At 34.9% G+C, this 13,785-nt stretch overlaps 1 protein-coding gene across 3 annotated transcripts in view; it reads right to left on the bottom strand.

The window, feature by feature from the left end:
* AK9 (adenylate kinase 9) overlaps nucleotides 1-13,785 on the bottom strand; it is a 177,384-nt gene that overhangs the window by 76,276 nt on the left and 87,323 nt on the right. For all 3 annotated transcript variants that reach the window (XM_038001024.2, XM_073022407.1, XM_038001023.2), the window contains exons 18-20: nucleotides 7,763-7,919; nucleotides 6,972-7,086; nucleotides 1,204-1,280 (exon numbers count right to left, since the gene is read on the bottom strand). In XM_038001024.2, the coding sequence (XP_037856952.2) occupies nucleotides 1,204-1,280; nucleotides 6,972-7,086; nucleotides 7,763-7,919 (349 nt within the window). The remainder of the gene's footprint in view (nucleotides 1-1,203; nucleotides 1,281-6,971; nucleotides 7,087-7,762; nucleotides 7,920-13,785) is intronic.

Below are 13,785 nucleotides of genomic sequence, written 5' to 3' on the forward strand. Positions count from 1 at the left end.
TAATACTATGAACTTTCCTTTTTGGACCACTTTTGCTGTATCCCAGAAGTTTTGATAAGTTGTGTCACTGTTATTGTTCAGTTCAAATAATTTTTAAATTTCCTTCTTAATTGTTGGCCCAAAGATCATTCAGGAACAGGTTGTCTAATTTCCATGTATTTGTAGAGTTTTGAGGGTTCCTTCTGGAGTTGATTTCCAATTTTATTCCACTGTGGTCTGAGAGAGTACTTGGTATAATTTTGATTTTCTTAAATTTGCTGAGACTGCCGGGTGCGGTGGCTCATGCCTGTAATCCCAGCACTTTGGGAGGCCGAGGCGGGTGGATCACGAGGTCAGGAGATCGAGACCATCCTGGCTAACACAGTGAAACTCCGTCTCTATAAAAATACAAAAGATTAGCCGGGCATGGTGGTGGGCGCCTGCAGCTACTTGGGAGGCTGAGGCAGGAGAATGGTGTGAACCCAGGAGGCGGAACTTGCAGTGAGCCGAGATCGCGCCACTGCACTCCAGCCTGGGCGGCAGAGCAAGACTCTGTTTCAAAAAATAAAAAAAAAAATAAAAAATAAATTTGCTGAGACCTGTTTTGTGGCCTATTATATGATCTATCTTGGAGGATATTCTATGTGCTGATGAACAGAATTAATATTCTGCAGTTGTTGGGTAGAATGTTCTGTAATTATCTGTTAAATCTATTTGTTCTAGAGTACAGTTTAAGTCCATTGAAAAACTCCAATCTTAAAAGAAACTGTTAGAATAAGTTATATAATGAAGATGGGAGTTTAATCTTAAAGACAGTGAGTGGGTAATAAGAGATTTGCTGTCTTCTCAACTCCTGTAGGATGGTTCTAACAGAAGTAATTCTTACAGCTGTGTGTCACCTGTGTCAACAGCAACCATTTAAAGACAAGCTGTGTGTGCTATTCTGCTGTGTATCACTTGTACAGGGTATATGAATAGGTATCTGTGTCAAGAGTCATTTTCCTATGAATCCATTACTTCAGTGACAATATTATTTAGTATACAAACTGGAACACTTTAAGAATAAAAGGTGCTATAAAGACTTCAAGAACATAGGCATAAACCTGGGTTCTCATGGACAAATTGGGAAATGTGATCACCCAGTCTATAATTCACTTGAAATAGTGCAATTGCTTGCAGTAACAATACCATGACACATCATCAGTCATAGCAATCTGTGCTTGCCTTTTGCCTTCGCTTTCATAACTTCTAGTAGCCTTCGATTTTCTTCTTCAAGTCTCAGTGCCTCTTCTGTGGCTTTTCTGAAATGAAAAGTTTCAAATTTAATTATCTTTGGAAATTCAGACTTCTCACACTATTGCAGGATTAAATGCTTATAGTGTTAAAAATAAAGATTAAATCGTATTATACTTACTTTACAATGTGTAATTTTAAATTACTCATGTTGAGACTAGTTACTTTTCAGCGCTTTCTTCTGGGGGAGAAGAACTGGAATGTTATACTTTGAAAAATTTTGTCTATTAATTAGGAAACCTGTCAAAAATAAGACAGGATTACCTAACTCTACATTGAAAAGGCAAATGGGAGGATTTGTAGCATTTTTCCTCTGATTTAATGGTAAATGTTCACAATACAATGTTAAGTAAGAAAAGTTGAATATAAAACTATATGTATAATATAATTTTAATTTGGTATTTAGAATGCATACAAACGAGGATTAAAAGTCTAGGAGAAAACCAATCAAATGGTCAACATGGATGATGGCATACAAGAGTTTTAAGTTTTCTTGAACTTTTTGCATTAAAATTTTTTCTATATTGAATAAGCAGAACTTTGTAAATTTATCTTTCTAATAAGAAAAAAATCCTAATTATTTTATTTTTAACATAGTAGTGATGAAATTTAAAGAGACCTGGAATATGGAAACTTAAAAACCTGGAGGGTATCTCTTTTTCATTAGGATTGAAGCATCAAACCTACCTTAACGATGGTGAAGAAAGTTGGATGGAAATTTAGTAAAATGTTGTAGAAAGGCAATATTTATTAAAAATTAAACTGTATATACCTTTGATCTAGAAATTCTATATCTAGGAATTTAGCCCTCAGAAAGAGGAATACTACTGCACAAACATACAAAAGAATGTTGACTGAATCTTTAAAAAATTATAACAAAAAATTATATCAGGTATTGATCAGTAGGGCACTAGTTAAGGAAGAGCCCATTCATGTCAGCAGCACACACTGGGGGCACAGCTTTCCTCAGACCTGTTATTTTCTCATACTCAGCATTCTTTGCATCCATTTTCCCTTCTTTTGAAAGCTAGTTACACATAAGACATTGCTACACCTCTTCTCCCAGCAGGTCGGCTTCCTGTTAATGGAGGACATTCTCTCACTGCATTCCTAATCCTGTGTTCCAGTCAGAAGTCTTGGCGTAATTCAAGTTTTCTTTGCTCTGCCTCAGCCCTCTGAGGCTACTGAGTGTTGTTTCTGAACTCCTTTCTCATTCTGTCTGTGTGTGAACAGGCCGTTGCTCTGTAGGCATACCTTGCCTTATTGTGCTTTGCTTCATTGCGCTTTACAGATATCCTGTTTTGTTTTTTTTTTCTTTTTACAAGTTGAGGGGCTGTGGCAACCCTGCATTGAGCAACTCTATTTCTCTATTTCAAACTTTCTCATTACTATTATATATCAGTGATCTGTGATCAATGATCTTTGATGTTACTATCATCATTGTTTGGGGTGCCATGAACCACGTCCATATTAGACAGTAAACTTAATTGATAGATGTTGTGGGTGTTGTGACTGCTCCACTGACTGGCTGATCCCTTGACTCCCTCCCTCTCCTCAGCCTCCCTATTCTCAAAGACACAATAATATTGAAATGAGGTCAATTAATAACCCTACAATGGCCTCTAAGTTTTTAAGTGAAAAAAAGAGCCCCACATTTGTCACTTTAAATCAAAAGCTAGAAATGGCTAAGCTTAGTGAGGAAGGTATATTGAAGGCTGAGATAGTCCAAAAGCTATGCCTCTTGTGCAAAATAGCCAAGCTGTGAATGCCAAAGAAATGTTCTTCAAGGAAATAAAAAGTGCTACTCCAGTGAATACACTAATGATACAAAAGTAAAATGGCCTTACTATTGATATGGAGAAAGTTTTTGAGTGGTCTGATTAGATCAAACCAGCCACAACATTCCATTAAACCAAAGCCTAATCAGGAGCAAGGCCCTATAATTCGTTTCAATTCTGTGATGGCTGAGAGAGGCAAGGAATCTGGAGAAGAAAAGTTTGAAGCTAGCAAAAGTTGGTTCATGAGGCTTAAGGAAAGAAGCCATCTCTATAACATCAAAGTGCAGAGCAAGGTGAAGTAGGCAAGTGCTGATGTAGGAGCTCCCATAAGTTATTTAGAAGACATAGCTAAGACCATAGATACAGGGGGCTATACTAAACAACAGATTTTTCAATGTCAACAAAACACACTTCTGTTGGAAGAAGATGCCATCTAGGACTTTCAGAGCTAGAGAGGAGAAGTCAATGCCTGGCTTCAAAGCTTTAAGGACAGGCTGACACTCTTATTAAGGGCTTGTGCAGCTGGTGAAGCCAATGCCCATTTCCCAGTCCAAAAATCCTAGGCCCCCTAATACTATGCTAAATCTACTCTGCCTGTGCTCTACAAATAGAACAAAGCCTACATGACAGTACATCTGTTTACAGCATGCTTTACTGAGTATTTTATCTGCTGTTGAGATCTACTGCTTAGAAAAAAAGATTAATTTCAAAATATTACTGCTCATTGACAATGCACATAGTCACCCAAGAGCTCTGATGAAGACAAATAAGAAGAATGAATGTTTTCATGCCTGCTAATGCAACATCCACGCTGCAGCCCATGGATCAAAGAGTAATTTTGACTTTTAAGTCTAATTATTAAGAAACACATTTCATAAGACTACAGCTGTCATAGATAGTGATTCCTCTAATGGATCTGGGCAAAGTAAATTGAAAACCTTCTGGAAAGGATTTACCATTCTAGTTGCCATTAAGAACATTCATGATTTGTGGGAGGTCAAAATATCCACATTAACAGGAATTTGGAAGAAGGTGATTCCAACCCTCATGGATTACTTTAATAAGTTCAGGACTTTAATGAAGGAAGAAATGGCAGAGGTAGTAAAAATAGGAAGAGAATTAGAATTAGAAGTGAAGCCTAAATTGCTGCAATCTCATGATCAAGCTTGAACAGATGAAGAGTTCTTCTCATGGATGAGAAAAGAAACTGGTTTCTTGAGATGGAATCTATTCTTGGTGAAGATGCTGTGAACATTGTTGAAATTACAACAAAAAATTTAGAATACTACATAAACTTGGTTGATAAAGTAGTTGTGGGTTTGAGAGGATTGACTCCAATTTTGAAAGAAGTTCTACTGTGGGTAAAATGCTATCAAACAACATTACACACCACAGAAAAATATTTTGGGAAAGAAAGAGTAATTAATAGATGCAACAAACTTCATCGTTGTCTTAGTTGAAGAAATTTCCGTAGCCACCCCAACCTTTGGCAACCACTACCCTCAACGGTCAGCAGCCATCAACATTGAGGCAAACTTTCCATCAGCAAAATGATTGACTCACTGAAGGCTCAGATGATCATCACTATGTTCTTTTAAAGCATTTTAAAATTAAGGTATATACATTTTTAGACATAATGCTATTGCACACTTAATAGATGACAATATTGTGTAAATATAACTTTTATATGCACTGGGAAGCAAAAAGCTCATGTGACTTGCTTTACTGTGGTGGCCTGGAACCAAACCTGCAATATCTCCAAGCTATGCCTGTACCTCAGATGGGGCTCTTTGTGACATCTTCCTTATCCAAATCCTGGATCAAGTATGTTGCTGCTGAGAATCTAAGACCTGAACAGAATAAGGAAGAATTTTGCTGCCAGTTCTTAGAAATTTCTATAAATCACTTGGATAGAAGATCCAAAGACTAACAATATGACAGAAATTATCTCGTCATTTGACTGGCACATTTGGAAACTGATGCTGGAGAAGTTTTAAAATTTAGCATGTCTTTAGATATTTGATCAAGATGCAGTTCTTAATCCTGTTAAGTTCCTCTCTTTTCTAACCAACCTATAAGGCCTTTAAGTGAATGTCTGATAGTTTTTTAAAAACCATCTTAGATTTTATTTTCTGAAATATAAAGGAAAAAAGTTTGTTTTGAAAAACTCATGTTGAATTTTAAAAATCAACATATAAAAACATAGAAAAAGCCTGCTTCAATCTGGGCAAGTGAAATTAAGAAGTTTATAAATATGTAAAAATTTAGAATCAAAAGAAGTAAAGATTGATTATAAAAATAACTTAGAGCATTCCATATGGTAAAAGAGGTGAAGGCAGAATTGAGAGAAAGTGGAGAAGATATCTTTAGATTGGACTATCTCTCACTCACTGGAAAAAGATTAAGTAATTCCTTAATTATCAACAGATTATAACTGATCTGTAGATTGAGTATAGCTGATTGTAGCTAATTAGTAGATTTGTAACAAAAGTTTTAAAAGCTAAAAGGGAATATAAGTAAATTTGTAATTATTGTCTGAATTAAAGTAGTGTTTGGTCAATATATCACATAATAATTTTATTAACTAATTTAACTAAATCATACATATTTTTGTGTTAAATTTCTAAAGGAGTGACTAGCTTAAATGAATAATGAACACTAAAAAGTAAAATCCTCTGACACACGTATCAGTTAAACCACTCTCTACCTCTGTAATTACCTACCTCCCAGCTTCTTCATTTCTAGGGTTTAAAGAGCCCTCCTAAGTCTCAGCTCAAATAGCTAATATTTGAAAGGGAAAAGGAAATAGCATTTAAGAAAGCCATAGGTGCCATCATCAATAGTAGAAAGTTCCATGGATTTACAAGGAAAAATTTAATTCTTAAATGTCTAGGCCTTTATTACTTTGAATAGTAGAAATCCTAGTGGACAAATTAAAATGTAAAGTATTTAAAGAGAATTTTTTAGTAAGGAAGAACGATTAGCAAACTAAGTCATTGTTTCTTTTAATATTTTTTTTTTTTTTTTTTTTGAGACGGAGTCTCGCTCTGTCGCCCGGGCTGGAGTGCAGTGGCCGGATCTCTGCTCACTGCAAGCTCCGCCTCCCGGGTTTACGCCATTCTCCTGCCTCAGCCCCTCCAGCAGCTGGGACTACAGGCGCCCGCCACCTCGCCCGGCTAGTTTTTTGTATTTTTTTAGTAGAGACGGGGTTTCACCGTGCTAGCCAGGATGGTCTCGAACTCCTGACCTCGTGATCCGCCCGTCTCGGCCTCCCAAAGTGCTGGGATTACAGGCTTGAGCCACCGCGCCCGCCAGTTTCTTTTAATATTTTATTCTTCAATCTGAAGGACTTAAATAGTTTATTAAAGTTTAGTATTGACCCCTGCCATGAACAGATGACTGTGTGGTCATATTTTAAAAAGTCACTCATTATACCCAGATTAGAGAATAAGCCCTCAATGTTAAACCTGTCAAACATAAATAATTAGCCTGTTCTTTCCATATGCAGAACTTAGTCAGGCTTTGGATTTTAGTCAAGTCACACAAGTATTATATATTTTCATTTGCTTCCTATCATATTGTTTCTTCAATCTGTAAATGCAAAAAACAAAATTAAGTCACAGATAAATATCATAACAATATATATATCTTACCTATGCTTATTTTTTTAATAGTGTCTTTTAAGAGCAGATGCTTGATTTAGAACAAGTTTGATATGGGCTGTGAAAACATCCACAACTGTGTGCTTTAGAGATTCTGTAAGTATTTGTGAAATCGCTGCTTTTCTTAAAATTAACTAGAATCAGATCAAGTTAATAATCATGTCAATATTAAATATATTCTATAAGTATAATTGCAAGAAAATATTTAACTGCTATAACAGATACATTAATCTGTTTTATCATTCTAGGCAGATTTTACCTTGCTGCTTCTTCCTCTTTTTTTTTCTTTTGTAGTTCTTCTAATAATCTTTCTAAAATCTTAGAGTCAATTTCAGATTTATTCTGTAAATATATTCTATTAAATAAATATTTTCCTGAAATACAGATAAAGAGACTAATATTACTTTTGTAGCTTGTAAAATACAGTGAGATGTATTTTGAAGATTAACACAAACATTATTTCTGCCTATCTCTAAATATATTTTCCTTTAAGCATGTATCTAGAGCCCAGATTCTTTAAAATATTAATACACCACCTTATATTCTCTTTAAAAAGGTATGTATGAATACAGTATAAATAAATAAAATATGAAGAGAGGTAATATATTATATTTTTCCTCTGGAAATTCCTATTTTGAATATCTTACTTTAAGAGGCAAACAGAATAATTAAAATTTAGCTCCGCTAAATTTATATACCTCATTTTTCCTACTTGAGGTTAAGAAGAACTAACATTTAGTCTTTGCCCTCAGCCTTATACGTTATTCATTTAGAAGTTATAGCTTCTAATTGTGTGTGTGTGCGCGCTAAACTGTAAGCTTTAAAGAACAATTACAATGGCCAGCTAGAACATTCAGCCATCCGGCACTTATTCCTGGCCACCTTCTCAGTACATGGAAGCCTCATTTTGTGTACCTCTAGTTCCTGCAGGGATTGCTGGGGTGGGTATTTCTATCTAGGAAGAGTGGAGAGTTGTCCATTCTATATTTAACCAAAAATATCAATAATAAAAACTTCACTTTCAAATTTACATAATAAATATTTACCAACCATTGTTTTCTGTATCTGATAAATAGATGACCAAATCAGGTATAATTCCTTTCTTGATTAAGACCATCCACAATTCTTTTACAATAGGGCAGTTGTCCACAATCCAGCCTCCATATTTTGGGGCACCAGGAAACCTATCCTTGTTTTCTTCCATTACCTGTGAAAAATTGTACACTGATATTACTATCATAGCTTGACAAGTCAAGGGTGCTACCTTGATACGTAATTTTTGTGGATCTTAAACAAGTATCTTTTGAATTCTTCTTTCAAAAGGACAAAAAGGGTGACAATTTTTAAAGATAAACTTAATTTTAAAGCAATAAAATCATAAGTTTAAAAAGTTAAGAATGGAGGCTGGGTGCAGTGGTGCATGTCTGTAGTATCAGCTAAACAGGAGGCTGAGGCAGGAGGATTGCTTGAGCCCAGGCGTTTGAGGTTGCAGTAAGCTATAATTGTGCCACTGCACCAGTGTCAGACCCTGTCTCTAATGAAACAAAAATAACAAAAGTTAACAATGGGAAGAAAAACCTTTGTGAAATAAATATAATAACATTTTTGCTATATATTACTCAGAGTACAGATCACGATTCAGAAGGTCTGGGGTGTGGCCCTAGAGTCTACATTTCTAACATGTTTCCAGGCGATGACGATGCCTGGACCACTCTAAGTAGAAAGCTCCTGGTCCAGCTTGCTTTTTCAGTGACAACACCCTTAGCTTCTCTTCTGCTTTCACTTCTCAATGTGAGAGCTGAAAGGTACTGAGATGGTTGGTTCCTACTGATGGCAGTAGGAAGCACAGAGTCAAAACAACAAAACAAATCTTGCAGGTGCTTAGACAATTCTGCTAAATTCTTGTCTTCCTGCTTCTCTCCAATAGCAATAGTTTCAACACATATTTGGAAATTAGTAATGTGTATCTATGAAAACACCAATTCTGAAAGCTTCAAACAAGTTTGTGGACTATTAGGTAATCACAAAATATTAGAAGTCAAAGGGGAAGAGATGTCAAGAGGGCCAGTATTACCCTCTTGACAGGCCTATGCAGAATTTAAAATTATCTGCTTTTTTATTTTTTTTAGATGAGGTCTTGCTATGTTGCCCAGGCTGGTCTAGAACTCCTGGGCTGAAGCAATCCTCCCGCTTCAGCTTCCCAAGTAGCTGGGACTACAGGCTTGCACCCCTATGTCCATCTTGCTTTTTGAATTATTATCTGAATGAGCAGTCTTTTAAAAAAGAATTTTAAGCACTTCGAAATGTTTAACATAAGAGAATTAGGGAAAAAGGAAAGCTATGAAGAAGACCTATAAATGGTTAATACAAATTTAACCATTCAAATTTGAAATTGTATTTTTGAAACAAATTTTCAAACAATTTTACAATGTTTCAATTGTTGTTTGAAACAAAACAACATTGAGATATAATTTCTCCACCTCATTCAACTTTATTTATTTTTTGTGTATATTCACGGGTTACAAGTGCAATTTTGCTGCATTGATATATTTCACTGTGAAGTCAGGGCTTTCAGTGCATCCATCACCAGAGCAAGGCACATTGCATCAGCCAAGCAAGCTCCCATCATCCACCGCCTCCCCACCACTCTGATAATCTACCGTCCATCATTCCATATTCTGCTTCCATGTGTACACAGTGTTTAGCTCCCACTTGTGAGAACATGTGGTATTTGTCTTTCTGTGCCTGAATTGTTTCACTTAAGATAATGGCCTCCAGTTCCATCCATGTTGCTGCAAAAGACATGATTTCATTCTTCACTAATGAACACTTAAGGTTGGTTCCACGGCATTGTTATTGTTAATAGCACTGCAATACACATACTGGTGCAGGTGCCTTTTTGATAAAAAGGCTTCTTTTCCTTTGAGCAGATACTCAATAATGGGATTGTGGTTGAATGGTAGTCTTATTTTTAGTTCTTTGAGAAATCTCTATATTATTTTCATAAAGGTGTACTAATTTACATTCCCATTAACAGTGTATAAATCATTTCCTTTTCTTTGCATCCTTGTCAACATCTGTTGTTTTTTGACTTTTTAATAATAGCTTTTCTGACTGGTGTAAGACGCTATTTCATTGTGGTTTTAATGTGCATTTCTCTGATGATTGGTGATGTTGAGGACTTTTTTCATATGTTTGCTGGCAGCTTGTATGTCTTCTTTTCAGAAATGTCTGTTCATGTCCTTGGCCCACTTTTTAATGGGATTATTTGTTTTTCTCTAGTTGTTTGAGATCCTTGTAGATTCTGGATATTAGCCTTTTGTCAGATGCATTGTTAGCAAACATTTTCTTCCATTATGTAGATTCTTTGTTTACTCTATTGATTATTTATTCAGAAACTTTTCATTTAATTATGTACCATTTGTCTATTTTTGTTTTTGCTGCATTTCCTTTTGAGGACTTAACTATAAATTCTTTGCCCATACTAATGTCCAGAAGAGTTTTTCCTAGGTTCTCTTCTGGGATTTTTAGAGTCTGACATCTTACATTTAAGTTTTTAACCCATCTTAATTTTGTATCTGGTGAGAGATAGGGGTCCAGTTTCATTCTTCTGCATGTGACTCTCCAATTTTCCCAGTACCATTTATTGAACAGTGTCCTTTCCACAGTGTATATTCTAGTTGACTTTGTCAAAGATCACTTGGTTGTAGGTATGTGGCTTTAGTTCTTGGTTCTCTATTCTTTTCTATCGATCTAAGTGTGTTTTTAAAATACCAGTACCATGCTGTTTTGGTTACTAAAGCCTTGTAGTATAATTTGAAGTCTGGCAATGTGGTTTCTCCAGCTTTATTCTTTTTGCTTAAGCTTACTTTGGCTATTTGGGCTCTTTCTATTGCTCTGTATAAATTTCATTATTTTTTTTCTAATTCTGTGAAGAATGACATTGGTAATTTTATAGGAATTGCCTTAAATCTGTAGGTTGCTTTGGGTAGTATACTCATTTCAACAATATTTATTCTTCTGATCCATGAACATGGTATGTTTTCCATTTATTTGTGTTATATATGGTTTCTTTCATCAGTATTTTGTAGTTCTCCTTGTAGAGATCTTTCACCTCCTTGGTTAAATGTATTCCTGGGTATTTTATTATTTTCATAGCCATTATAAATGGGATTGAGTTCTTGATTTGGTTCTCAGCTTGATTGTTATTGGTGTAAAGAAATGCTAATTTTTGTATGTCGATTTTTTATCCTGAAACTTTACTGAAGTCATTTATCAAATCTAGGAGTCTTTTGAAGGAGTCTTTAGGGTTTTCTGGGTATAGAAACATATAATCAGTAGAGATTATTTGAGTTCCTCTTTTCCAATTTGGATGCCTTTTATTTCATTCTCTTACCTGATTGCTATAGCTAGGATTTCTAAGACTATGTTGAACAGCAGTGGTGAAACTGGGTATCCTTGTCTTGTTCCAGTTATTAGGGGGAATGCTTTTAACTTTTCCTCATTCAGTATAATGTTGGCAGTGGGTTTGTTATATATGGCTTTTATTATTTTGAGGTATGTTCCTTCTATGCCTAGTTTGGTAAGGGTTTTTATTATGAAGTGATGCTGGATTTTATTGAATGTTCTTCCTGCACCTATTGATGTTATCACATAGTATTTTTGTTTTTAATTCTGTTTTTGTGGTGAATCACATTAATTGATTTGTGTATGTTGAACCAACCTTGCATCCCTGGAATAAAATCCACTTGATTATGCTGGATTTTCTTTGTGTATATGTTCCTGAATCTGGTTTGCTAGTATTTTATTGAGGACAACTGCATCTATATTCATCAGGAATAATGGTCTAGAGCTTTCTTTTTTTGTTGTGTTCTTGTCTGGCTTTGGTATCAGAGTGATGCTGGCTTCATAGAATGAGTTAGGGAAGATTCCCTCCTCCTTGATGTTTTGGAACAGTTTTAGTAGAATTGGTAGCAGTTCTTCCTTTTATGTCTAGCAGAATTTGGCTGTAAAACCATCTGGCCCTGGGCTTTTTTGTTGTTGTTATTGAGAGATTTTTAATTACTGATTCAATTCCACTACTCCTTATTGGTCTGTTCAGGTTTTCTATTTCTTCTAGTTCATCTTGGGAGGTTGTATATTTCTAAGAACTTATCCATTTCCTCTAGGTTTTCCAGCTTGTATGCATAGAGATGCTGATAGCAGTCATTAGTGATCTTTCGTATTTCTGTTGCATCAGTTGTAATGACACCTTTATTGTTTCTGATTTTGCTTATTTGGATGTTCTCTTTTTCACTTGATTATCTAGCTATCAATTTTGCTTATTTTTTTTAAAGAACAAATTTTTAATTAAATATTTGTAATGTTTTTGGTCTCAATTTCATTTAGTTCTGCAAGCTTTTGATGTGGTTTGCTCTCATTTTTCTAGTTCTCTGAGGTACAATGTTACATTCTTAATTTGAGATCTTTCTATCTTTTTGATGTAGGCTGTTAATACTGTAAAACTGCCTCTTAGCACTGTTTTTGCTGTACCTCAAATGCTTTTGGTATGTTGTGTCTATTTTCATCTGTTTCAAAACTTCAAAAAATTTCCACCTTAATTTCATCATTGATCCAACAATCATTCAGGCGCAGATTATTTAATTTCTATGCATTTGTATGGCTTTGAGGGTGCCTTTTGGTATTGATTTCTAGTTTTATTCTACTTTGGTCTAAGAAGATACTTTATATGATTTCAATTTTTAAAATATTTTTGAGACTTGCCTTGTGGCCTTGCATGTGGTCATTTGAGAATGTTCCATAGGCAGATGAAAAGAATGAATATTCTGCAGGTGTAGGGTAGACTGTTCTGTAAATGTCTGTTAGGTCCATTTGGTGTAGAGTCCAGTTTAAGCCTAGAGTTTCCTTGTTGATTTTCTGCCTTAATGATCTGTCTAGTGCTGTCAGTAGAGCACTGAAGTCCCCTACTATGATTGCATTGCTGTCTATCTCTTTTCTTAGGTCTAGTTCCATTTGTTTTATGAATCTTGGTGCTGTGGTGTTCGATGCATATATATTTAGAAATGGCATTTTTCTTGTTCAGTTGATCCTTTTATGATGATATAATGACCTTCTTTGTCTTTTTTTAACTACTGTTGATTTAATATCTGTTTTATCTGATGTAAGCATAGCTACTTCTATTTGCTTTTGGTTTCCATTTGTGTGGAATATCTTTTTCCATCCCTTTACTTTGACTCTGTAAATGTATTTACCTGTTAGGTGGGTTTCTTGTATGTAGCACATGGTTGGGTTTATTTAAAAAATCCATTCCATCAGCCAATATCTTTTAAGTGGAGCATTTAGCCCATTTATGTTTAATATTAGTGTTACATGTAATATTGATAGCCTGTTGTCACAATGCTAATTATTACCTACTTGCTTTGCAGTCTCAATTGTGTTATTGCATTATAAGACCTGTAAAGAGGTCTTATACTTGCAAAGAGTTTAATACTTTCTTGTATTTTTACGATGCTGAATATCACCCTTTTGCCTTTATGTTTAGAATTCCTTTGAGCATTTGTTGTAGGTACAGTCTAGTGGTGATGAATTCCCTTATTGTTTGCTTGTCTGGGAAAGACTATTTCTCCTTCATTTATAAAACTTAGTTTAGCAGGATATAAAATTATTGCCTGGCATTTTTAAAAACCCTTTTCCCATTTACAAAAAAAAACAAAAACAAAAACAAAAAAAAACTGCAGTTCACTGCCAGCACTCATTTGATTTTATATAAATGAACTCTTTGAGGCTGAAGCAAATCTGACTGATTTTCAATGTGAAAATAAAGTATAAAAACTGGTCTTGGAGTTATTTCTTAACAGAACTAACATCAGAATCATCTGAATCATCAGAACTATTTCAGAAAAATTGGATTCATGAAATGAATCTTTGACCAAGAACTGTTTGAGAATGATGTTAACATCACGTGTAGGAATGCTACATTTTCTAGGATTTGACATTTTCAGCAATTAAGAATTACTATATTTTGTAAATGAAAATATCACTACTAAAAACAGAATGCTATAAAAAGAATGATG

Source organism: Chlorocebus sabaeus, chromosome 13 (assembly GCF_047675955.1).
Source record: "Chlorocebus sabaeus isolate Y175 chromosome 13, mChlSab1.0.hap1, whole genome shotgun sequence".
Classification (NCBI taxonomy): Eukaryota; Metazoa; Chordata; class Mammalia; order Primates; family Cercopithecidae; genus Chlorocebus; species Chlorocebus sabaeus.